The 25,660-nt window shown below is 38.5% G+C and overlaps 1 protein-coding gene across 2 annotated transcripts in view; it reads right to left on the bottom strand.

Annotated features, from left to right (window-relative positions):
- Positions 1 to 298: 298 nt before the first annotated feature.
- Positions 299 to 25,660, bottom strand: part of pea15 (proliferation and apoptosis adaptor protein 15) — a 66,618-nt gene continuing 41,256 nt past the window's right edge. Inside the window, exons 2-4 of one of the 2 annotated variants that reach the window (XM_089126676.1) lie at positions 17,613 to 17,787; positions 14,867 to 15,022; positions 299 to 460 (exon numbers count right to left, since the gene is read on the bottom strand). In XM_089126676.1, the coding sequence (XP_088982802.1) occupies positions 441 to 460; positions 14,867 to 15,022; positions 17,613 to 17,784 (348 nt within the window). In that variant the 5' untranslated portion in view covers positions 17,785 to 17,787 and the 3' untranslated portion in view covers positions 299 to 440. Of the gene's footprint in view, positions 461 to 12,419; positions 12,588 to 14,866; positions 15,023 to 17,612; positions 17,788 to 25,660 lie in introns of those variants that run through there. The other variant, XM_039652748.2, reaches the window with a different exon arrangement.

Genomic DNA, 25,660 nt, shown 5'->3' with positions numbered 1-25,660 from the left:
AGGTTTGGAACAACGTGAGTAAATACTGACAGAATTATCATTTTTTTAGGTGAACTAACCCTTTAAACTTTGTTATTTATATTTTAAATGAGCGACCGTTTTGCTTGATTCATCGTCTGGAATCGTTTAAAGCCCTTTGAACAGTTTGCACTGAAACTGTCTTTTGGACCTTGAACCGTTTGGTTACCATTAAAGTGCATTATATGGAGAAATGTTTTCATCAAAAACCTTAATTTCTTTTCGACTGAAGAAAGAAAGACATGGATGTCTTGGATGACATGGGGGTGAGTAAATTATTAGCAATTTTTTTTTTTTTAAAGTGAACTACTCCTTTAAGTCAAACAAAGTGAAATACAATAGCAAAAAGCAAAGTGGCCAAATCTTGAGTAAAAAGAGAAGCTTGTGACTTGTTCAGTCTGCCATAGACTCTTTTGGGGACATCAGAACCACTGAGGGAAATCTGTGAAGAATAAAAAAACAAGCATTAGTATAAACTTGTTAATTTACAGTATAATTCTAATAAAAAGTGTCATGATCCTGGGCCGGCTCTTTCTTTCTTTCTCTGTTCCTTTTCTGCCCTCTTCTGGTCACTCTCTTACATTACATTACACACACACTACTCATTCATTATCCCGGTCACCCTCAGCTGTGTGGCTCATCTTCTCATCACCTCCTCATTACCTTCCCAACTGTTTCTCACTATCTCTGATTAGACTTTCTATTTCTTGGCTTCCCTCTTGCTGTTCTTTGTCAGATTATTGCTCTATGTTACGTACCTGTGCATATCGCTCCTGATCCTGTCGTATCGTATCCTGTCTTGTCTGGTACTAGCTGTTCTGTATTCTGTGTTACCTCGACTCTACTCTGACACTTCCAGCATAGTGGTTCAGGATTGGCGTTCCCGTGCCAGCTACGGACCCAGCCTGTCTCTTCCTCTGAGTGACCGTCCGTGCTGATCAAGACGGCAGCTTTCTGTTCTGTTATTAAGAGACTTTTTGTTCCATTACCATTGAGATCCCTTTGTTGGATTTACTCGCCTGTCGGCTCCTGTGTTAACTCTTCTGAAACATTAAATCACTCATTGACTGCCCTTTGCTTTTGGGTCCTCTTTCTCATACGTGACAAAAAGCTGTCACTTTGGTTACTTAATTCAGAACACTTACTGAAGTGTTAATGCACAAAAAGAAAGATATAATTATTATTACAAATAGGATTTTTCTTTATCATAAAGAATTTTCTAACCATTTCTGAGGTTTCAGGAAGACACCGCTCAGATGAAGCTTGAAGCTTGGGCTTGAGCTGAGGGCATCTAAATCTTAAAGGAACACTCCGACTTTTTGGGACTTTAGCCTATTCACCTTACCCCCCAGAGTTAGATAAGTCCATACATACCTTTTTCATCTCCGTGCGTGCTATAAGTCTGTTTGACGCACCCACCGCTAGCCTAGCTTAGCACAAAGACTGGATGTGAATGGTTGCAGCTTTCATACTGATCCAAATGAGTGACAAAATAACGCAAACGTTTTCCTATTTACATGTTGTGGTTTGTATAGTCACAGAGTGTGCAAATATCAAGGCCATATGAGACACAGACATCTTTTGACCGTATAAATACTATATTTTCTGAAGGGGATCACTGCTACTTGGGCAGAGTGATAACCATCACCTGAGACGCACCGTGACGAGGAGCAGAGAGTTCGCTTCGCTCAGCGTTGGAATAAAGAGTCAGCAATTACTAACGTTAGATAGAAAAGCATAGTTTATCATGGGTGTTTGCTTTATTGTATGAGCTGTGACAATAAACAGGGGAGACCAGGTAATACAGTACCATGTTTCATTGATTTCCAACCAAAAACGCACCCAGATTTATAAATATCACATGAATAAATAATTATTATTATTACAGGAATCAATATATTTTAAATGCAATTTATTAGCTGAACCAAATGTATTCAACAGTAAATACATTTGCCTATATATTGCATTACTATAGGATAGAATAAGGGGAAATTAATAGCACAAATTGTTTTTGCACAATGAACTCACAGCGTACCCTTTTGCACGCTCAAGTTCGTTATTTCCATGGTTATTTCAAATTTAGGCTACTAGGCGCGCAGCGCGCAGGGTGCAAGTTCAACGCGGTGAAAGCGCTCGTTTTTTTTCCCAAGCGCGTCCGCACCGCATCAAGATAAAAACATATTCATACCCTAATCATATAATAGTGTCACTAACGTTACATTAGATCTGGCTAAAGGCACTGTTACAGTAGGTCATCTAAAAACATAACGGAACACTTACCTCAGCCGCAGGTGATCCACTGTCCTGTCTGTGCTATCGATGGGATGGCCGTATCCTTCAGCACATTATGGTCCGTGTGGCAAATTCCATTTTTTCAAAATAGTCGTCCTCATTGAAATGTACCGAGCAAACATAATGTCCCTTGATAATCTTAGGTGTGTTTGGATAAATATCCAGAGTAAGTTATAGCCATTTCTTATCCAGTCAGCGTTTTTAGTTGGAATTCTGTGAAACATGGTTACCTCCCCTGTTTACAGTCGCAGCTATTTACAATAGAGCGAAAACCCATGACTCTAAACTAGGCTTTTACTATTTATAAATTGCTGACTCTATTACCCAAACACCGAGCGAACTCTTCGCTCCTCACCACGGCGTGTCTCCGGTGATGCGGTTATTACGCCGTCAAAGTAGCAGTGCTTCGCCTTCAGAGAATAGTTCCCAGGTTTTATACGGTTAAAAGATGTCTGTGTCTCATTTGACTTTGTTATTTGTACATTATGTGACTATACAAATCACAACATGTAAATAGGAAAACGTTTGCGTTATTTTGCCACTCATTTGGATCAGTATGAAAGCTGCAACCAGTCACATCGAGTCTTTGTGCTAAGCTAGGCTAGCGGTGGGTGCGTCAAACAGACTTATAGCACGCACGGAGATGAAAAAGGTATGTATGGACTTATCTAACTCTGGGGGGTAAGGTGAATAGGCTAAAGTCCCAAAAAGTCGGAGTGTTCCTTTAAGTATTGTAGCTTTAAATGTAAAAATGCTGAATACAACACATACAATCATATAAATCAGTCCCTCGAGAAAAACATGATTATGCTATTGCATGATTCAATGCATAATCAGACAAAGTATATTCATGCGGGGGACGCATTTTTTCCAAATACGGCACACTTAAAAATGCAAAAAGATAAATAAAGATAAATGAAAAAAGTATTTTTACTATCCCTACAAGATCCCTATGATTTCAACTGTCACACAGGTAAATGAAAAAATCTGTTCAAGATACAAGCATTTAACACTACTGTTTTTGTTTTTTGTTTTTTACCAACGAAAAGTTACAGGATCAACTACTTACTCGACTTGACATACTGACGGCAGTCTGTCTTTGCAATATGAACATTTCTTGGTTATAGGCTATATATTAAATATAAAAACTCTAATTTCATTATTTAATACTGTTTAATTTCTCAGGGCAAGATAACTGGTTTTGTAAAAGCAGTTGGTGATTAACTTAATTTATTTATCGAATTGACATGAAAACTGAGAGCCTACTATTAATGAATTAGATTTTACTATGAATTAAATATCACAAACGTGTACGTTTAATTAGAGCTTAATATGAGCCTATATTAAAGCTACAATACTTAAGATTTAGATGCCGCTAGAGGGCGCTACATTCAAAACAACAACAACGGCTTTGCTTGATGACGACGTGGAGGAACGCGGAATGATGGGAACTGTTGTTTTCAACTCCACTGTGGATAAATCAGTCAGACGGGAATCGAAAATTAGTTGTCATGGATGAGGTAAAGTTCGATTTCTATAAGCGTTTAATGACATGCTTGTTTTTCATTAAACTGAAATAACCGCAAGAAAGGTTTAAAAGTAAATTAGTTATCACATATGTTACTGTACGAGTCACTGGACGAAGCTATGGTGGAGAGGGTTTGAAGGGGCAGGTCTCTTGCAAGGAGTTGACGTGGCTGGTCCTCCTTGGTAACTTTATAAAAATAAAAAATCAATTTAAATGTACATTTGACACATCTTTTCATATCGTGTAGTATTCAACCACAGCTACAGTTTCACAAAATTAACGTTAAGGGGGTCGCACACCGGACGAGAAACTGCAGCGCCACGTCGCGCCACATCTTTAAAATTCGAACACATTATTATCTATAAGTGTACATACCGGCGGAGCCCAGCAACGCCTCAGGACCGTGTTCAAAATCCTGCTGCGCCACAGAGCGCCATTTACATAGTTTTATATAAAATTTTTATTATTTTTGTCTCAAATCGTTGCTAATGGATCCTGACTTCGCCCTATGCTGCAATATGCATTTAGTTTTGCAGTCATTTACAGAAATCAGCTGCTTGAATGACAATTGCTGATGTTATTATTAGATTTTTCAGGTGAGATTCTCAATTCATTCAGTTAACAGATGCTCTGAGGTAAAGTTTTCAGAATGCAGAGCAACGATTGTATTTAATTGTACAGTACAATCATAACATAGAACAGACATTATCTTCATTTCCTGTCATTAAACATAATATTGCTGGCCATACACTGATGAGAAAGTGCGCGTCCGGTCTGCGATACTGTGGAGTTGTCCTAAACGTGGCGCAGCGCTTCTCGTCCGGTGTGCGACCCCCTTTACAGCCAACAGTTCACATTCCCAGAATAAATGAAAAGAATAATTGTGCTCCATTCCATAACAAATGCGCGAAACAAGCTGACGTTTGTTGCTTGATAGACGCTAACGCACAACTACCGCATTTGTCCAGGACTACACGTCCCAGATAGCAAACTGACATTGAATCAACGTGGAAATATGACATCGAAACAACGTTGATCTGACATTGTTTTGCTCATCGAATTAACGTTGAACCAACGTCAGACACGTCATTCTTTCAAAACTAACGGAAAATCAACTTGAAATCAACGTGTTGTTTCAACGTTATGATAGCAAACCAATTTTCGATTTCATTTAGCTTTGAAGAATGCCGCGTCTGACGTTGGTTCAACGTTAATTCGATGAGCAAAATCAACGTTGTTTCAATGTCATGAGAGACGTCGTTTCCACGTTGATTCAATGTCAGTTTGCTGTCTGGGGTAGTACGAGCGGAAAGCGAGGTAAGCGGATATGACGCGATTGACTGGCGACTCCCAGCTCACCCCTGCTCACACGCCCCGTTTCCTTGGTTAAAATCTCAATTTTCTCGCGATTTAAACATTGTTTGAAACATTTGGAATATTGTGAGTTATCAACTAAATATATAACACTGGCCTTGTGATTTTTGGATATTTTAATGCAAAAATCTTAGGTATTCCACCTTTAATTGAATTTTTATTGTTGAGTATAACCCCTTGAGATGAAACATCTCGTTTTCGAGGGGGACCGTCCTCGAGACAAAAACAAGATAATACAACACATATACATTCACTCACACCTGGGGCCCGTTCTTCGTACGTCCCTAACTCATTTAGCTGGATTTGATTGCTGGCGGTAAATTAACCGCGGCTGAATCATAAGACACCATAAAAGATTGTAGCTACATTTACAATTGTGTTTCGGATGCTTTCGATTTTCTCAGTGAAGAAATTCATAAAATCATTACTGCTACATTGTAATGGGATATTTTGCTCAGGTGATGTCTGTTTATTTGCAACACATTCTCACCCCAAGGCGTCACCTTTGACCATGCTTCAATATTTGCAGCCCATTCTCACCCCCAAGGCGTCACCTAACTGACGCCTTGGGAAGCATTTGGACATGCTTCAATATCTGACGCTTTAGGCGCCCTTTAGCGTCAGTTAGATGACGCCCTAGGATCGCGTGTACCCTACCCCCACCCCATACCTAAACCTAACCGCGTCCTCTAACTGACGCTTTCCTTTAGCTTACGCTTCATGACGCTAAAGGGCGCCTAAAACGTCAAATATTGAAGCATGGTCAAAGGTGACGCCTTGGGGTGAGAATGCGTTGATATTTGACGTTTTAGGTGCCCTTTAGCGTCACTTACATGACGCGATCCTACGGCGTCATCTAACTGACGCTAAAGGAAAGCGTCAGTTAGAGGACGCGGTTAGGTTTAGGTATGGGGTGGAGGTAGGGTACACGCGATCCTAGGGCGTCATCTGACGCTAAAGGGCGCTTAAAGCGTCAGATATTGAAGCATGGTCAAATGCTTCCCAAGGCGCCAGTTAGGTGACGCCTTGGGAGTGAGAATGGGCTGTTATTTGTTAGTCTAGCCACGGTGTTAAATAAAAACCTTGGATTATCTTTGTTATTTTCTATTAGTTTGCGGACATGCAGCCCTGGCTGCTTTTAGAGCATTTTTTATAACATGAGACATGACATAGGCTACTGTCTTTCCACTCGATTCTAAAGACCTCTAAATTAGTTTGTTTCCATTTACGCTTTAAGTTACGAGTTTCTCTCTTTATATCATGCATAGCAGTGTTGTACCATGGTGCTTTAGTTTTCTCTCTAGCCTTTTTTAATCTAATTGGTGCAACAATTTCTAATGTAGGCTACTAAAGAAAATGGTGCTCAAACTGCTAGTCATTTCCTCTGGTTCATCTGTTTGTTTAGGTTCACTGAGGAGCCGAGATAGATCAAGCTATTTGAGAATCTATAGTGGTTGGAAGGATTGTTCCTGGTTGAAAATGTGGTGCAACATAAATGCAGCCTTTGTTTCAAAAACATTAAAACATCTTTTGACCGCTGTACTGTAGTGACCTGCCATGTGCTGAGGGACATTACTGAATTTTCTTTTCTTTTTTAGCTAATGAGCTCTGAGTGATCACTTTAGATCCACAGCAAAATTGCTGTTAGATCCTTATTTTTAGCAACCCTCAGAACATTCTGCCGTAGCAAACACTTTTCATTGTGAACTTATCATAGTGTGGTAAGTAAAGAACTGTCTTGCACAAATCTGTAGGTTAGCAAATATATTTTAATATATAATATATATTTATATATTCATTTAAGCACAATGACAAAACATAATTTTGGTTTAGCTAAATTTACCCCAATATAGAAGCCACATCTGTAGGTATATCTAACATTTTTTATACTGTCCTTCACTGCAACGAAAGAAAAAAAAGAAAGAAAACAAAAAGAATACTGAAGTAATGCTAACATCACTCTACCCATGAATGTTTAATGACAGAAGAGAAAAATGAGATTCAAACATTAGCGATTTGCAAAGCGTTTCAAGCCAATGTGTCTTGTGAAGCGATAACTGGCTATGCTGTTCTCAAAAAGAGAACTGCAACACATCAATAAATAAATATGCAATGGCCATAAAATGCCCAAACAAAGAAGTCTTTCAACAACAGTCTAAAACAGACCAAAGTTCAGTATCTATTTTCATTTACAAGCAGCTATTCTACCCGACTTCAGCACAGCATGGCAATCCCATTTCAATTTACACGCCAATCCGAGCACTAAACACTACTGCACAGCAAAAACTTCTAGGGTGTAAGCTCTTTTAAGCTTTTTTTTTAAATTGTATGTAGCTTCTTATCATGAGATTAATAAATAGTTCTGCATAATAATGTCTGTTTTAAGCTTCTGAATAAACAAGAATTCAGTTGGCACTTTATCATGGCATGAGAGCATGCTTTAATCCTCAGTGTAAACGTTACAAGAATAGCTCTTATGCGCACGGTTTTGCATGTGCTCTATATTTGAATGTTTTCCTGCTACAAATGTGCATTACCAATAGGCTATATGACATTTCTCTATTTGCCTTTTTTTTTTACACACATTTAAGTTTCTGCAGTAACATTAACTTGTTTATCATGAGCTATTCAGCTCAAACATTCTCTACAAGGTCTTTACATGTAGGCTACACCCGAATATTTTAGACATGTGAAGTGAAGAAAAAAAGAAAGTTGCAAGAATATGTTTTGGGCCATATTTCACCCTAAAATAATAAAAAAATGAATAATATTAACTATTATTTTTAATGCTGAAAATAAATCATTTATGGTTACAATTTTACAATGTAAAAGAAGTCTTAATGGTCCTAAAATAATATATTGTTTTAATTTGGGGTTAAAACTGGCCCTAACATTTCTCTGTGAGATTCACCCTACAGACGTTATATCTCTGTTATATTTCTTTTCTGGGTTCTGTGATGTTAATGTTCCTGTATTCATTAAAGCACTGTACTACACCATCTCACCATATTCATTAAAGCACTCCCTCAAACTACACCCTGTTTCAGCACCATCAAAATCGCTCTAACAATCTTTTGACAATCTTAGTAACAGCATCGCACAAATAATGTTAAGTGTTGCTATCTCCACACAAACCTATTCCACATTCCTCAAGACCTCATTCTAACATTCTGATGGGGAATTTGAAACGTACGTAAATTAATGAACCTTAAAGGTGTTCTTGCATTTACAGCCAGTGGCCTCTCATACAAACATTTCACAACATGACACCAGCATGGGTACAACACATAGTCAAAATTGTCATATTATGCTGATAAGCATATAACTAAGAAAGAGAACAAGCATTTGGAACAACACTACAATAAAAAAAAAAATACAAAAACGTTTAAATGATGCTGTAAAGTTATTAAAACAGAAGATTATTGAAAAGGATCTTGAGCCCAGTGCCCTATGTTAAAACCAACATAACAAACCTAATCTGAGCCATCACACGCACATTTACAATTATGAATAGACGTTCCAATTTTGTCCAATTAGTAAACATACATCAGTACAACCAAAACAAGAAACAATTGCATTAAATAAATTAATAATAAAACACTTTTATAAATTCACAATATTTTTGTATGTACAACTTAAGAACAAACCATCAGTCAGAACAACAAGAAAAAGAACAAACGATGATATATTTTTTTTTTTTTGCATTTTGGCATTATTTTGACAAATAAACACATCCTCCCCCATTGTCATTATTGTAATGGAAAAAAATACATCAAAATAAAAACCTCTATTACAGTAGTGAGAAATAATTATATAATACATATTGTGTGCTTATGCAAATTATATTTTCATTACATTTATTTTGAGGATTACTTTTCTTGACAAATCACCCAAAAAGGTTTTTTAAATTGTTTTCTTTTTTGTTGTTAATTTTTTTTGTTTAGCTAGATTCAATGATGTCTGTTATGCCGATATGAATCTTCATCATTACGAAGCTTTTGCAGCATTATCAAGGCTGATATGTTTTGATACCATGACATCCAATCTGACAATCAAATGACATGAATTATGTGTATATGGCTTCAGTGGTCTCTTAGTTCTTACAGTATCGTATTGGCCGAACACATAATACTCTTGAAAACTGCATGTAGTGGTCATTAACAACATTGAAAATGTGTCTAGAGTTGACACAGTACCAAATATATTCTCTGCATAGAGGAAAGGAAGTGGCATTAAACTAGAGAAAGATGCTGTTTATTCCATTGAGCGCTGCATTATTTCCTGCTGGCAGAGGAAATTCTGGAAACTGAATACGCCTCTATTGTTCAAAAAGGAAACATGGAAAAGGGAGAGCTATAGCAATATGGCTATTCCAATGTTCTCCAGTTGAGGCGCTGTTTTGAAAATACACTTGTGAAATTATTTCAATCGCAAAGCACAGTGCTTAACAGATGCTCTTGATATAGACGAAGCTGTCATTCAACAAAGGCTAACCTACAGGTGCTCATGCACACAATATGTGAGCGGCAGAACCACATCAGGTGTGAACTGAAAACCCACTGTAAATGGCGTGAGGACATCTAAAGCCCTTGGTTGCTGGTCTGGGGACATTATAAAAGTCTATGATTGGTTGGTAAAACTAGCATAAGCATATAGAGAGCTGATCTAGAATCAGATATCACAGAGAACTCAGTCTATGGATGACAGGCCGGAGGATGCAAAAAAACAACATCCACAAGATTACTGAAGAACTGAGCAAAACAAACAGAAAAACGAATCAATTCAAGGACTGATCATGGTGTGTCGGAAAAGACTGATTTGAGCGTTTGGCCACGTGTCCAGAGAGACACTAGACAGGGAACATCACCACGTCACATACCGCAAAATTCACAAGATGACATTTGTACACAATTGAGAAACATCAATACAGCAACAACAACAACAACAACATAAAATTTCTAATAAATAGAATAATGTACAATCTGTTTTTGACAGGATTTTTTGTGACTCGTCGCATATATATGGATTTGCACTTTGGAAAATGACAAAAATGAACATTCTGTAATTTACTCGCCCTCAAATCTGTGTGACTTTTATTATTTCTTGGAACGAAAAAGGAGAACTGTTGCATAGAATGCAAGGGGATTTACGTGCATTCAAATGTGTTACAGTTTCATTGATACTAAATGCTATTGGTTCTTGCACAAATACAATGATAGTGAAAGGGGATAGGTCAAGGCCCCAAATGGACTAAGAAGTATACACTTTTTTCTCTTTTTTTGGGGCATTTGGGGCCTTAACTTGTCCCCATTCACTTTCATTGCATGAACATTCCCTAAATATCTCGTTTTGAGTGTATTTGGAACAAACATACAGGCTCGGAATGTAGAATAAAGATAAAGAGCTGTCCTTTTTGGGTGGCAACAGCAGAAGTAAAGTTTACATTTCACTGATCTAAAACTTGACGGGAATTTCTTTACAGTCCTCAGAAATCCATAGTAACTATTTCAAATTAAAAGGGCCACAAATGTTCCTAGCCAGTTGCGGTCTATCTTTTCAAAATGTTCCAGACTTTAACAAATACGTAGTTCTAGGTTCGATTTTAAAAAAGGTCTTAGAACTTGTTTTCTTAGATTCAATGAAATCACACAACAATAAATAGAGAAACAGCCTGTAACTGAACGATGCATCCTGCCCTCATGCGTGGGTGGAAATGCAGACGCATAAAATACGCATGACTTTATAATATGAAAACAACAGTCTGCAGGGGTTAAGCAACAACACTGTGATCAAGCAAATTTAGAGTCGTGTTTGAACAGTCTTTCAGCAGATGGTGTCAATAAAAGGCGCAATCTTACCAACACAAAGAATATCACAATGATAATCATGATATTAATATTTGTAAACGCAGCATGATCTTAATATTCTGTGTTAGAACGATTGGCAAAGATGTGTGTTTTTCAAATCAATGTCATACTTATTAAAATATAGCCTACTTTTGTGAAACAAGAAAAGTTAGAGTACAAATAGAAGAAAACACCTAAAAAATGTTGTGCCGTTTGGATCCACAATGTGATCCACACAGACTTTTGGCCACATAGAGTGCTGCAATTTATGGATATGTATTTACCATTCCATTAACATAATACTTTTTTATTTTTATTCTTACCACATCCTTGACGTAAATATCTCAGTTTTAGTCGCAGCTGTTTCTTACCCTCTATCAGTATACAAATTATAAACAGAAAATATATGTGATATTATCCTAATGTTTCATATAATGGTATACTGAGGCATCTGAATAAACAATTCACAGTAGAAGTAGTCAAATTTTAGGTTTTAACAAAAATATATGCCTTCTGTTTCCTGATAGTTAAAATGTTACTCTAAACACGTTCATCAGTTTTGTGTTCTACCATGTTCCGTTTTGATGGACTTTTCGTGTTTTTAGACCCGTTAGACATCTAATATAGCATATGGATGTTGTCTCCCATATGTACTAGAACACTATTATAATGATATATAAGACTGCTGTTGTTTGATAATAAACAATTAACTGATAATTTAATAAACTACAATTCATAGAAGTATGATGCAGAAATATAAAAAGCAGTATTAATTCTCTACTAGGTAATTGCATACCCTGCAACAATGCATTTAATTTCTAAAGAAGGCAAATATTGGCTTTCTAAGTGGCAATCACACAAATTCAGAGATGAATTTTCTGTAACACTTTTAAATGTTGATATGAGCTTTTTTAAAGGGAATGTACCAACCTTAAGTCTACCCACATTACTAACTAGGGAATAAATGTGTCTAAAGGAACAGTGATCCAGTGGTTAAACCTGTTTCACAACTAGATTCACATCTTAGGCCATTAGGACATCAACTGCAAACTCCCTATTACATAGGTCTGACCAACTTCTGACAATCCCACTTAATGCTATCAAGGGTCCAAATAAACTCTCTCTCACACATACAATATTCAACACAAGTGTCAGCGAACACAGAGTGATTGTTTTTCATTCCGACACACAACTTGACATATGACCCATTTACTATACAATTGTAACCAGACTACAAGTCTTGTGGTTGCTGTCTTTTTGTCCATTTCTTTGTCTTCCGTGTTCTTCGTGTGTTCCATGCCTCCGTGGCATGGGCGTGGCTGTAAAGCATCTTGGCAATCTGATTTGCTGCTTGGCTTCTGTTCATTGGGAGGTGATGTGGGCGGGGTGGTGGGAGTGGTTTGGTAACTATGATGGGCAAGATGAAGTGCTGGGGATGAGCAGCAGAGGTCATGAACTTTGACCTCATGCCTTTTTAGGGGGAGGGGCCAGTTTGATAATTTCATCTTCTGACGGTTGGCGAATGATATCTACAACATAGAAGAGAGACACAAAGAGAACTCTGTTACGGACAACATTATACAGAGTGCTGGGTAGTCACTGATTACATGTAATCTGGATTACATAATCAGATTTCAAAAATTAAGAACTAGATTATATTAGAGTAATTAGATTACATTAGGCCTATATTTTAAAATACTTGTTAAATACATAAATAATTGATACCTACTTATTTACTATATGTTAAATTTCTATAAAATTCTAATGCTTATATATGTTCAGGAATCAGGTTTGTTTAATTGTACACACAGACCAGTCATGAATATGTCTATTATAGAAAATGCTGATTGGTTAAGTTAACGCAGCATTTTGATTGGTTGACTCCATGCAGCATTTAATTTCAACCACCATTTTTTAAAGTCTGTTGTATTGTGTACAGTATATTCCACCGCAATTACCAGGAACTATTTGTCCCAGGAACTTTTTTTTCCCCCCCAGACCGCTTGCTTACTGCGTACACCGTGTAAAGTACCGGTCCGGGGCAGGAAGATGACGTTGAACTGCGTGCGACTGCTCTTCCTAGCCTGCGCGTTTGTTTTGAGTTTTGTATGGAGGAGATTCAAGCTTTGCTGCTTTTTTGTGTGCGATTGGTTTACTAACGAGGTATTTAACAAAACGGCAGAAAAGAGACGAGCACCCAAAGCGTATTCAGAAAGCTCGTAATGCTAGATATAAAAGTTGACGTTTGTTATCAGCGGACATTGACTGTGAGATGAATGGGACGAACGCGCGCCATCGGGCAGAAAGAATAGCGTGGTAAGAACCAATCAGAATGTTCCCACCCCGAAAGTTCCTGAACTCTGAAAAAGTACTACCTCGCCAGCAGGGACTTTCTGGGGGGGGGGGGAATTTTTACCCGGAACTTCATTTAGACCCTGGTTCCTGCGGTGTAAACACACCAAGTACCTCCCCAAAGTTCCTAGTTCCTGGGGAAAGTTCCTGCGTTGGAAACGCGGCTTAACGCCGCCTTCACACTGGCAGTTTAAATCAGCTCCGTAATACGCAATACGTTCCCAACGGACATCGTACTTCACAGTGAAAAGCGTCGGACGCGGGTAGAACAAAAATGGCGGAGAGATTACAATTCTGTCAGTTCTGTATGATCTCTCTGATGAGGGTTATGCTGCGCAAGGAAAGTTACTGAGGACGTTGACATGTCAGGTCGGCTAAAAAATTTGATATAGTGGTCAATAGTTCAAACCGTCAATTTAATTGTATTAACTGCCCTTATAAACGTTAGAAAGTCATGAAAATAAAAAAAATGACATGACAACTTATCGTTATAAAATCATTATTTATTTTATTAAAAGTTAATAATTCAGGTTTGTTTATCAGTACCATAGCAACAGTCAACTTCCGCTGGAATTGTCGGATAGGAACCGTCCATAGCTTTTCGCACGAGTTCAAATTTTTGAACGCATCCGGATGACCAACGGACACGATTTTCTTCGCACCGCACTCGGTCGGACCCGTTTCGGACCCGTTCGCATGCGGTCTGCGAATCTCCATAGGAAATGAATGACTTCCGGTCGTTTCGCAGCCGCATCGGAGCTGATTTAAACTGCCAGTGTGAAGGCGGCGTAAGAGTTGTTTGGTTTTCGAATGAACAGTGGAGTTTAAAAAATATGACCGATGGACTAATGATGAGGTTACGGTTTTTATTAAGCTTAAATTCGGAGGACGTAATCCAGCGGAAACTGGAAAGTCGTGTAGGTGGGAGATTTGAGTCTGTGATATGCCATAATAGAGGGATTTGCAGTAGTCCAGCCGAAACATGATGCAAGCATAGACTGCAACCTCTAGAGAACTCTCTGAAAAAAAGGGTTTGATTCTAGGAAAAAAAAAAAAAAAACTCAAAAGAACTAGACATGTCACAACTTGAAGATGTACATTTTTATAATTATACTAATAATCTTTTACTAGCTAAAAAAAACCCCTATAAATTATCAATAAGACCACAGAAGGTATGTAGTAGATTGTGTGCAACAAATTTATCAGCAAAGTTTTTTTGATCATGTTGATATTGTAGAGGGATTGGAAATTTGTGTGCTAATTATAATACAGTAGACTTTTTATACTTAATATAATCTGAGGTTCCTTTTGAGTAATCTATTGCCTAGGCTACAGTAAAGCCTCACTCCTTCAGAAGTAAATAGGACGAAACGTGAGCAATGTCAGAAATAATGCTAATGATCTGTTTATTGTGTTTATTTATATGAAGTAAAAGACACACAGACTTGATCTGTACCCTTATATTTCTTTGCAGAGGGGATGCGCGTGAGTTTGGTGTCAATCTCGTCGTCTTCAGAGATCTTTAGCACGGTTGTGCGGTACTCAATGACCCGGGTCAAGAGGTCGGGTCGCCGTGAGATCTCAAAGATGTGCTCTATGTAGGAAAGGTCATCTATGCAAGACCGACAAATCACAGAGATGTCATTTAAAACAGAATAAAAGCATAAAAACATATCTTCTAATGCATTCAACTTCCTTTGTTGTTGTTGTTTTTTACAGAATGCTTGAGCATATTTAAACATGGTGCCTCAAAATGTGTCACAACGTTGTGAAAAAAGAAGTGCACTAAATTATATTGAATGTGCCCTGGCAGTGTACCTCAAATATTAAAAGTTTTTTTTTTTTTTTTTAAAAAGCTTGTAAATAATATAAAATTAATTTAATTAAATGCCAATTAAGTAAACTTAAAGAAAGTAAGCTTTCATGATGTTTCTTAACACACTTATATGGAATGATTTTCCAGACAATATTCAAAAGGAATTGTAAATTGTATCAATTAGTACATGCATACACAAATGCGTGATTTACAATTGATTTATGGATTTTCTTTTCCATGTATGTGACATTTCTACCAAATTTCAAATAAAAATGTAGTCCCAGTTTTGTCCAAGCAAATGCATTTCCAATGTCTTACGAGTTATGACCCTGCCATTTTGGAATAGCAATCGAAAATCTCCTATTTGCTATTTCACTTCATCTGTGTCATCCCCCAACCCTCACAAAATTCAAATGGAATCACAATTTCCGATGTCCACAGTAAAATGTACTTCAGATTGCAGCGTTGATATCTGACCAATGTTTCACAATAAAAAAAGTTACAGTAACAATATTTTTGTGTGTGTGTGTGTGTGTCAGGAGTGCACATCAATCATGCTGAATCAAACTGGTATTTCGTTTTTCACATAAAAAGAGAACACATACTATACCTATTCAGTTGCACCTGCTTCCATTTATTTGCGATCTCAGGAATGCATAGAACAACAATTAAAGCCTAAAGGCTTACACATTTAGAAAAATATTACTAAAATATTACATTACGTCACATTTTTGCGAATTTCTATTAATTTTCCATGAAATTATGCAATGATTGTGATCTGATGAGGTTTGAGCGATCTCGCCCATCCTTATCCTTTCAGCCAGAGCAACAGAGGGAGCTCATGAGTAGAAAACAGGATTTATTAGTTAATAAATGAGCAGCGGTGTTGACCATCTCCTGACCCAGGTAAACTCCGCCTCTCTTCATGGCCACTCCTCAGGCCACAGTTGGTCCGCTTTGGACCAAGCAAGGTTTTCAGCGGGCCCAAAAAAACCCTGGCTGAGAAAGCCCAGATGAGGCCGATCAAGCCCCGGAAGTGACAGGGGAGAAGTGACTTGCCCTGACATGCACTAGTAGCTCTCTTTTGGCCCAAAAGTGGGAATGTGGCTAATCAATCTTGAGGGTAGGTTTATTGATTAAGTCAGAAAGTAAGCCACGCCTTGAAGTGGTGGAAAACAAAGCAGTATTTTCATCGTTATTCATTCCTAAAACTGCTGTGTAGTGTTTTGAACTTTAAACAAAGCCAAAAACATGTAACTAAGTATAAATCGCCTGCCAACCAAACACAAATGAAACCAAAAGAAGCTCTGATTGCAAGCTACTTGTAATGTTTTGTAAATGTCAAAATAAAGATACATATATAGTTGAAAGAATATGAATACATTTAAAAAAAATAATGTTGAATAAAATGTTGAAATGAAGCAGAATTCAGAGCATCCTCCAACGAAACGAACATGAACTGCAGTTTTCTTTTTACTTCTTTTGTTCTGGTTTCCAGGTAAAAATGAATCAAATCTGGATTTTTTACTTTGTTTGAATTTAATTGAAAAAAACTGCCATGTTTTTATTGCAAAAATAGCCAAATTCCCCGTTTTCCACCACTTGTGGGCATGGCATACTTTCTGACTATATCAATAAACCTCGCCCTTTAAGACTGATTGACATTTGACTGTGGACATCGTAAATGCAAGTGCAAAGGGGATTGTGCATCCATTTGAATATTGTGAGGGTCAGGGCAATAGCAAATGGGTGATTTACTATTGCTATTCCAAAATAGAAAATAGCAGGGTCATAACTTGTAAGAAATTTGAAATGCAATTGCAAATGGACTTTGCATTTCCATTTGAATATTGTCAAATATCATTCCATACCTTTAAGTACACTTTTAAAAAGTGCATTTTTTGATAATGTGAAATTAAAAGTTTTAATTTACCATATATTTTAAATCAATTTGTTTAGCCATTCAAAGACAATAGAATTATGAAATTACATGTAAAGAAGCAGATCCAAAAAGAAAAAGCACTCACCTATAATACATTTGCATTTAATTGCAGGTAATGCAATTAAGTGTCTGCAAACATTACTCACACTTAAGTATTTTCTTTTAAAGTATATTAAATACTTTTACTAAAAGTATGTTAAAGTGTACTTCTATTTCACAAGGGCGGTTATGTCAAACATCGATTTTTCTTCCTTCCAATCACGGCCTTTAAGAGGCATGGCAGAGAGGGAGATTATCAGTGACTAATAATTGAATTCTAATTTATACTTAACAGGGTAAATGATGCATTTTAATTTTAGTGAATGGAACTTAAGGTTTGATTACTTCATTCACTCACTGTTGATTGACACTGCAGAGGCCAGTGTCTTTTACTCTCTGTCTCACCTTGTGTTAGTTTGTCATTCTTCTCCAGGTAGCTGAACCACTCTTTGGAGGAGATGATGGAGTTACTCTGTTCTTCAGGGATGTCCTCCTTACAGGCTGACTTCAGCTGCTCCACGTCTTCATTAGTGATGTTCTCAGACAGATCACTCAACAACGAGCTGTATTCAGACATTCTCTGGGAAAGATGGACAGAATGAACAGATAAGCACAAAAATGTATAATGTAACCTCTGCTTCATACAATGGCATTTCACAAGAATAACCTAAGAAGGTTTTTCTGCAATAAGAACAGTACTACTAGAAATAGTAGAAATCCCTCTCTAGGACTAGTACTAGATGCAGGTATAAATGTCCAAAGTTTTTGACTTTTTTGTACCTTGTGTCATTGCTTCATTAATTTTTGTCAGCCATTTCATTATTTGCATTTGTTAACGCTTGTAATCCTTTTTTGTTTATTTGAATACTTCCTGAAAAAAACTTTCCATAATGGCACTGAGGTTTTGGATTTTTTAGATCTGGGATTAGCCTGGCATGCCAGATCTACATCAAGATGTTTGGTCTGGTAACTCATCATTGACGGGGCTCAATCCGAGGGGCGGGATAAACGGTTGTCTTTCAAATTCTCTCCGCACGCAATGGGCTATATGCACGCATAAATTCCGCATTTGACGCAAGGATGCTCGTCCATTTCCGGTTGTGGAGATTTAAGCGGAGGAAAACCGAGGAAAACGGGATTATGGCAGAGTCTTCAAAATTTACTGTCCTCCCGTCTTTGAAACGAAACGTACATACGTTTAGATGTAATTTTATATATAGTTATGTTTATTTAATATAATTTTAAAAAGAAGCATAAACACAACGAGGGGTGTCTGTTTTATCTTTTTTTGTGACTAACGTTTCTTTAGTATAACCGTGGAGTATAAAATTCAATATAAATTCTCGGTATTGCATTGGACTCTATGATCGGCGGAACTTATCGAGCATCCTTACACCTTCACCGGAAATACCGCCGTGCATAGAGCCCATTGGATTCTTACAACCAATCAGAGCAACTAAGAAGGTGACAAAGTAAGCGGAGTGGTGGAGCAAGTTGATATATTAAACTTTTACAGTATCCAGTCCATAGCTCACTGTCAACATTGAACATTGAAAATGAGGGAGATTTCCCAGAATCCATCCCCAAAATAAGTTTTTTTTTTAACATGACCCACAAACTTTAAAAATAAAACACTAATCATTAAAAGTCTAAAGAGTTTATAACTAGCCTACATATGTGTGAGAGAGAAAGAGTACACACACAGTATATGTGTGTGTATGAGAGAGAAAGAGACAGTGTGTCATTTGAAAAAATATCACAGAGAATGTTTAAATACTAATATCAGCATCCGAGGGAAACGGAGGTGCTTCGGAGGCTGAGTGCTGGAGATGATTTGGGAGAGGTCTGCCTTTACCGATCAGAGCGTGCGCTGACACGGAATAAAGCCTTTATCCACAAGTTTCCTACGCCCCATGAGGCCTTGCGTCAAAAGTGGGCGCGACTTCCGGTTGGAAGTAAACAAAGCGCGATTTGACACGCTTGACACTCGTTCATTCAACAGTTGACAGTCATTCAAGTTATAGCGATCCAAACTAGCTAACGATGTGGGAACACAACCTCAACGAAATTCAAAAGGGTGAAATAACAGTACCTTTACCCTCCGCAGTAGTTGATTGGGAGTATTATAATAACATTATTAATAATCAATACTCATCAAGGCATGGTGACAGACAGTTGTGCGAGCTGGCAAACATTTAAAACAAAAAATACACACTTAGTCATTGTGCTTTGGTCGGAGTTTATTCAACATTATAAATGAATGTGCTACTTGAATAACTTACATTAACTGGCACATTTGGTATTCTGTCAACACAGGCTTTGATCCCGAGTTTAGCTGTAACATCAGTAGCGAACAGCCAATCACATGCTGATAGAGTTTATAGAACATTAAGAATTTAAACAAATGTACACAGGAAGATTCGTCGTCGGAAGTTTCACCCACTTTATTTTTTACAGGAGCGCCCCTCGGAAACTTGTGGATACTCGACGCGTCCGCACCGAGCGTGCCGCATAAGCCCTCAAAAGTGAAGCCAAAACGTCTCGATCGCCCCCCTGTGACCAGTCCTAGTATAGCTCATAACCCCCGCCTCCCCATGTTATTCAATGGGACGCGAGACCAACTAAACAATTAAATTACACTTCACATATCCTTTTTCCAAAGATAGTTTCTGTCATTTACTGTAGTTTCTTTCATTCAAGTGTTCGTTTTTAAAATAAGTTTGTTTTTAGTTAGTTATGTGATGATAAAATAACGGTGCTCTGACATCATGATTGACAGCTGATTGACAGGTTTCTCTGTGCGAGGTAGTCACTGAAGCACCAGTGGACTTTTTTTAATAATGTTGATTATGTGGTTAGTAGGTGTATTTACCTTATTTTAACGAGGTTCTACAATCAGCAGACATCATTAGAGAAGAACGAAGCAGACAGAGGACACTTAATGAAAGTGCGGGGCGTATGCTTGCGTTTGATTCAGCGAGAATGAGGGCGCAGCCTTGATTTCGCGGCTTTACTTCCTGCTCACGACTGCGCATGACTGGTCCCGAAACACGCAAGTGCGCAGACTCGAGTTCCAAGATGTCAGTGTCATAACGAGACACTGGCGGCTTCAGTTCTCTTTGATGGAAAAGAGCGAAGGGGCGTCGTCCATCTTTTTTTACAGTCTATGGTCCGCACGAGTACAGCAAAAATGACAAGTTGATCGTTTTTCGCCCATGCTTTCGCCCCAGCTTTTTTGTAACAGCACGCGTGGCGCCTCATCCGAGGATGGACGACTTCAAACTGTCCGAGCTTGCTCTGACCGTTGCAACTCTGTCGTCATTATGTTAATGCCGCCTGCCGACTCTACACATGATGTGATTGGCCCATCATGAGTTGAGTTTTTCCAGAAAAAACCTCTATTGAGAGTTGCTAGACCACACTGCTGCCACTAGGGTGCGTCTAGATTTCTAGGCTAATCTAGGATAGTTTTGTGCACTTATTTCCTGAGGCGCTCTCAATGACGTAATGACAGGCTCAGAATGACATAATCGGCAACGAACATTTCTGGGATATTTTGACTACATTTTTCTACGAGGAAGGAAGCGGAGACATCTTGTCCATCTTTTTTTACAGTCTATGGCAGTGGTTCTCAACTCCAGTCCTCGAGACCCACTATCCTGCACATTTTGCATGTCTCTCTTATCTTATAGATCAATGTTTCCCTTGTGACAGCTCTCTGTCTCCCTCTAGTGGAGCTCGTGACCATCATAATTAACAAAAGTGACATCTTCCCACTTCCACAGAAATTCCTGCCTCACAAACAGTGCTGTTATCATCAGCACCTTCATGTTGTCAAAATACCAAGACGTGGTAGGATATACTGCAAGATCCATGTGGCCACATTTACTGTGATGGCAAACAATTCAACCTGAACGCGTTTGCTGCTGGCCAGCCCACATGAGGACAGAGGTCTGAGGAAACTGTGCAGGATCCAAAGCCAAGATGGACGCCTCTGTTATTTTACAATGTATTGTTTGTGCTGTGTGACAGCCGGTTTAACAGTGCAGACATTCTGAATTCATCACCTTCAATGTCACTGGTATAATACAGTGTGTGTGAGTGATGGAAGAAATAGAATGAGTGGGAAACATACAAAGGCATCCCCCCACACACGTTTTATACAAATTTCATATACGTACAAACACTGTTGGCATGCTTCAGTTTATTTGCTACTGTCTGTTACAGTATCTGTAAACCACACTGATCTGCTGGTGACCTAAATACAGTGCTGCAGTTACGTGATTCACCAGCAGAGGGAGAGAGAGAGAGAGAGAGAGAGAGAGAGAGAGAGAGAGAGAGAGAGAGAGAGAGAGAGAGAGAGAGAGAGAGAGAGAGAGAGAGAGAGAGAGAGAGAGAGAGAGAGAGAGACCATGCAAATGTAGTTTGACACATCTCATGTCACTTCCAACATCAGAGCAATGCAAAGAATAGTGTTAAGAGATTCAGGTAAGTGCACAGGTTTAGATTTAGCTGGTTTCTTGGCACTCAACATGCCTCTTGCTTTTGTAAGCACTGTACACAAATAAAAATGTATGTGTAGCACATAAATACTATAAAGACAAGAACAATCAAAATTCAGTATGCAAATAAATCTAGGAAAGATGACTGATCATAAGATAGAATGCAAATATTATTATTACAAAAAAAGTTTATTCGTGTGTGCTATTTGTCTAGTAGCCTGTAGGCCTACTTCCGTTAAACTAATACTTTCAGTCTACCTTTTATGTACTTCTCAAAAAAGTCATAAAAAAGTCTAGGTATATTTGGCCTATACTTGCATCTTTTGATCGAGATGTAGTTAAAAGTATAATTGAGTATTATAAGTTTGGATTAGCTTGTAGTTGTGTTTAGTCTACGGATGTTCTGTTCAAGATTTTTGCAGTCGATACAGCAACCAATTTCTTGTCATCATGATCGCCCGATACCGATCCCAATCATTCAAGCTTTATATGAGTGATATAAGCTCTCTGGTGAATATCACTCTTCAAGGGCGCATTTCGATATAAGCACCCTTCTGAAACCAAAAATGACAAATGGGACACCTTACGGTCTCATGGATTTAACGGACACAAGCAGCTATTGAAAAACCACCACTAGACCGAAATAAAGTGTGCCATTTGGGACAGGACCTTGTTGACAACCAATCGCTCTGTAAAAGATCAATCAGATCATCCCTAGTTTCCTCTTTTGTCAAAACACAGGTGTAGGATACACGCAAACAGGCACTGTAAGCATCGCTTACACTCATGTATGCTAATGTGATCATTAAACAGCATGAAAAAAAGAAAACTGCATCACTGAATGAAATGTCAACCCAGGAAGAGCTATAGCCAAGACTGTGCCAGCTTTGGGGGCAGTGGCGTGCCCAGAACTCTGCTGAGGTAGGGGAGAAATTGCATTCCGGACTTCAATAAGGCCAAAAGGCCACTTTATTTTTTAGTAAGGGTACATCACAACCTGTTGCATTTTGAGTTTTATTTCTAAATTCCATTTTATAATCTTTAAAATGGCCCTTTAACAGTGAGTGCGACACGATAAACCAGGGGTACCCAATCCTGTCCCTGGAGATATACAGTCAGGTCCAACGGATTCCAAATGCAAATAAGCACACTTGAAATGAAATCTGGACCTACTACTACTTTTGGTCCCTTAAAAAGTGGGAGGCACATATACAAACGGCGGTGAAGACCCTTCAGGCGGCCGTGGGTGGGACATTGGGCCCCCACCCAAAAAATATTTGGGGTGAATCCCCGGATTAGGGGTAGACGGGGCACGAACAGTCTCTGGCTGGGCGGTCTCGGCTGGACGAGACTCTGGCTGGGCGGTCTCGGCGGGACGAGACTCTGGCTGGGCGGTCTTGGCGGGACGAGACTCTGGCTGGGCCGTCTCGGCGGGACGAGACTCTGGCTGGGCCGTCTCGGCGGGACGAGACTCTGGCTGGACGGTCTCTAGCTGGACGGTCTCTGGCTCGGCAGGGAAGGACAGAACCAGCGGAGAAGGCACTGCAGAACAAGAAACAGGCAGGACGGTTTCAGCAGGAACAGACTCTAGGATGATGGCCCTCCTGACTGCACGTGCTGATATCACCGGTGGATCAGCCACGCAGGAAATTAATCCTGGACAGCCATAAACTGAACTGGTAGTTGGTTTGATGGTTGGCGTGGTGGAGATGGCTGGAGATGGTGGTTGAGTGGTGATGTCATCTACGGTGAAGGGTGAGCCACTCAACCACAGCACATGATCCAAGTACTGAACAAATGATCCTGGGATTGCCGCTGCTGGCGCTTGATGATAAAGGGTATAATCTAACCCAAACCAAAAGAAGTTCTTCTGGACCTCTTCTGCCCAGCTTGCCCCTTCAGAGAGCTCCAGGAATTCAGCAACATACTCCTCGATGTGCCGGCCATCCTGGAAACAGATCAGCTTAGATTTGTTCACTTTGGCAAGGGTGAGGAAAATACCCATCTTGTTGCTTTCTTTTGGGTCCTGCAGTCAACCTCTTTCTCTTTCTTATATGGTCCGTTCTTCTGTTACGGTAGTGTGGTACTGGAAGCACGAGGAGACGAGGAATAGCAGGAAACAGGATCTTTAATAACCAAAACATCACACTGTACTACAAACGAGAACAGACCAGGAGTGAGGAGAACACAGGGTTTAAATACACTAGAACAGACTAGGGGAAAAAGGCACAGGTGGGGAAAATAAACCTAAAACAGCTGAATGAACTAAACCATAACGAGGAGCGGAAAAATGGAAACAGGACTGAACCAAATACACAAAGAACGGGGGAAACACAGGACACATGTAACAGCCTATGGGGAAAAAAAATACTATTGGGTTTTTGTCGGGGGAACCAGTTCGATGCGAATTGGCGGTAAGCCTACAAAGTGAGGTCATACCTGCACCACTCTATTTTGATGGTTTCATGGGGCAACAGGAAAAAAATTAATTGACAAAAAAAAATTATCTGTGATTGATTGCGCCTGGTGTGAATAGCTCCACAGGGATCTATAGTTTCGATTCAAGAGCATCATAGCGCTGAGAGGGAATTCAATACAGCCAATTATTCTGCTAAATACCATGTTTACCACACTTTTCATTTTCCAGGTTTTTGTGTATGAAACTAAACTGGTTCAGCATCTTGATTAGAAACAACCCAAGCTGTTTTAGTTAGTAAAACTATGATTGGACACATAGTATCCCTACTATCGTTACAAATACAAAAATTAGCCATACATTTCTTGAGGCAAATCAGAAGAAGTGATCTCCTCTCCTTTTATCACAAAAGAAACTGCCAAGTGCCAACTTATATTCAAGCAATTGAACCTTGAATGAAGCCCGTCAGCAAACTTATCCAGTTCAGACTAGAGGGGAACTCACTTCGTCAGAAATTGCTTGAAATCATACAAACTTATTCAGGGAGTAAAACTAATCGCTTTCCAGTTAGATGTGATGTTGAATTATTATTTTTAGAAAAGTATCCACCTTTTATTGAAGATAAATCTCAAGGTTTATTTGCATTTATCATTTCATTAACATACTGAAATAATCAATAATATAAAAAAAAGTTGAAAACTAAATTATGCCACAAGTAACGTGCCATATATTGGAAGTTTCTTTGTTTGATATGTGTACGTCGTCTGCTTTCTACTGAAATTAGAAGCTTGGCTGTATTGTGGGAAATAAAGGGTTATACTAAATGATAGAGGAAATGAATGCAGTTAAAGCACTCTGTCCTCCACACTGACACAGGGTAATTGCTTTCAATAGCATCAAAACACAGCTTGTTTCCAGGTAGCTAAGCACTCTGGAAGCTCTAATAACATTGATCACTTATATCCTCTTTTTTAATGAAAGAGATAAAAAAGATGACAGATTAGTATTAAACTTTTTAAAATTTCAGCTATTAGAAAAGCAGGTATAACTTCAAACAAGTAAAAAAAAATCAATAATTAGTCAGATAACAAGCACATATACATTTTTTTAAATCTGTATAAACTGCAATTGCCCATTTTAAGAGTTGCCAACAAAGAAGATTAAATTTGATTGCAAATTAAATAACTTTGTTTATACTCCAAATGGGAAATTCACAACAGCAGCACATAATATATGTGTACTGTATGTATATATAAAGTAATTAAAATTAAATTAAAAAACAGCAATTGCACCATCCTCATCTCAAACACTATTTCAGTGTACAACAACAAAACATGGTAGATGTTGATGGTAGATGTTTAAACATACACACAGCACAAATAAATGCCTCCTTTCCAAATAAAATGCAATGTAAAATAAAATAATGACATTTAGATTATGTAAAAAGCTTCCAATACATTATCACATCTCTCCAACACAGACCCATCACTCACAAACAGATGGAAACTCATTAATATGACCTTGGTACATAGAAT

This window comes from Pimephales promelas, chromosome 1 (assembly GCF_988280905.1).
Source record: "Pimephales promelas chromosome 1, fPimPro1.hap1.1, whole genome shotgun sequence".
Taxonomy (NCBI): Eukaryota; Metazoa; Chordata; class Actinopteri; order Cypriniformes; family Leuciscidae; genus Pimephales; species Pimephales promelas.
This window is presented reverse-complemented; position numbering and strand designations above follow the sequence as displayed.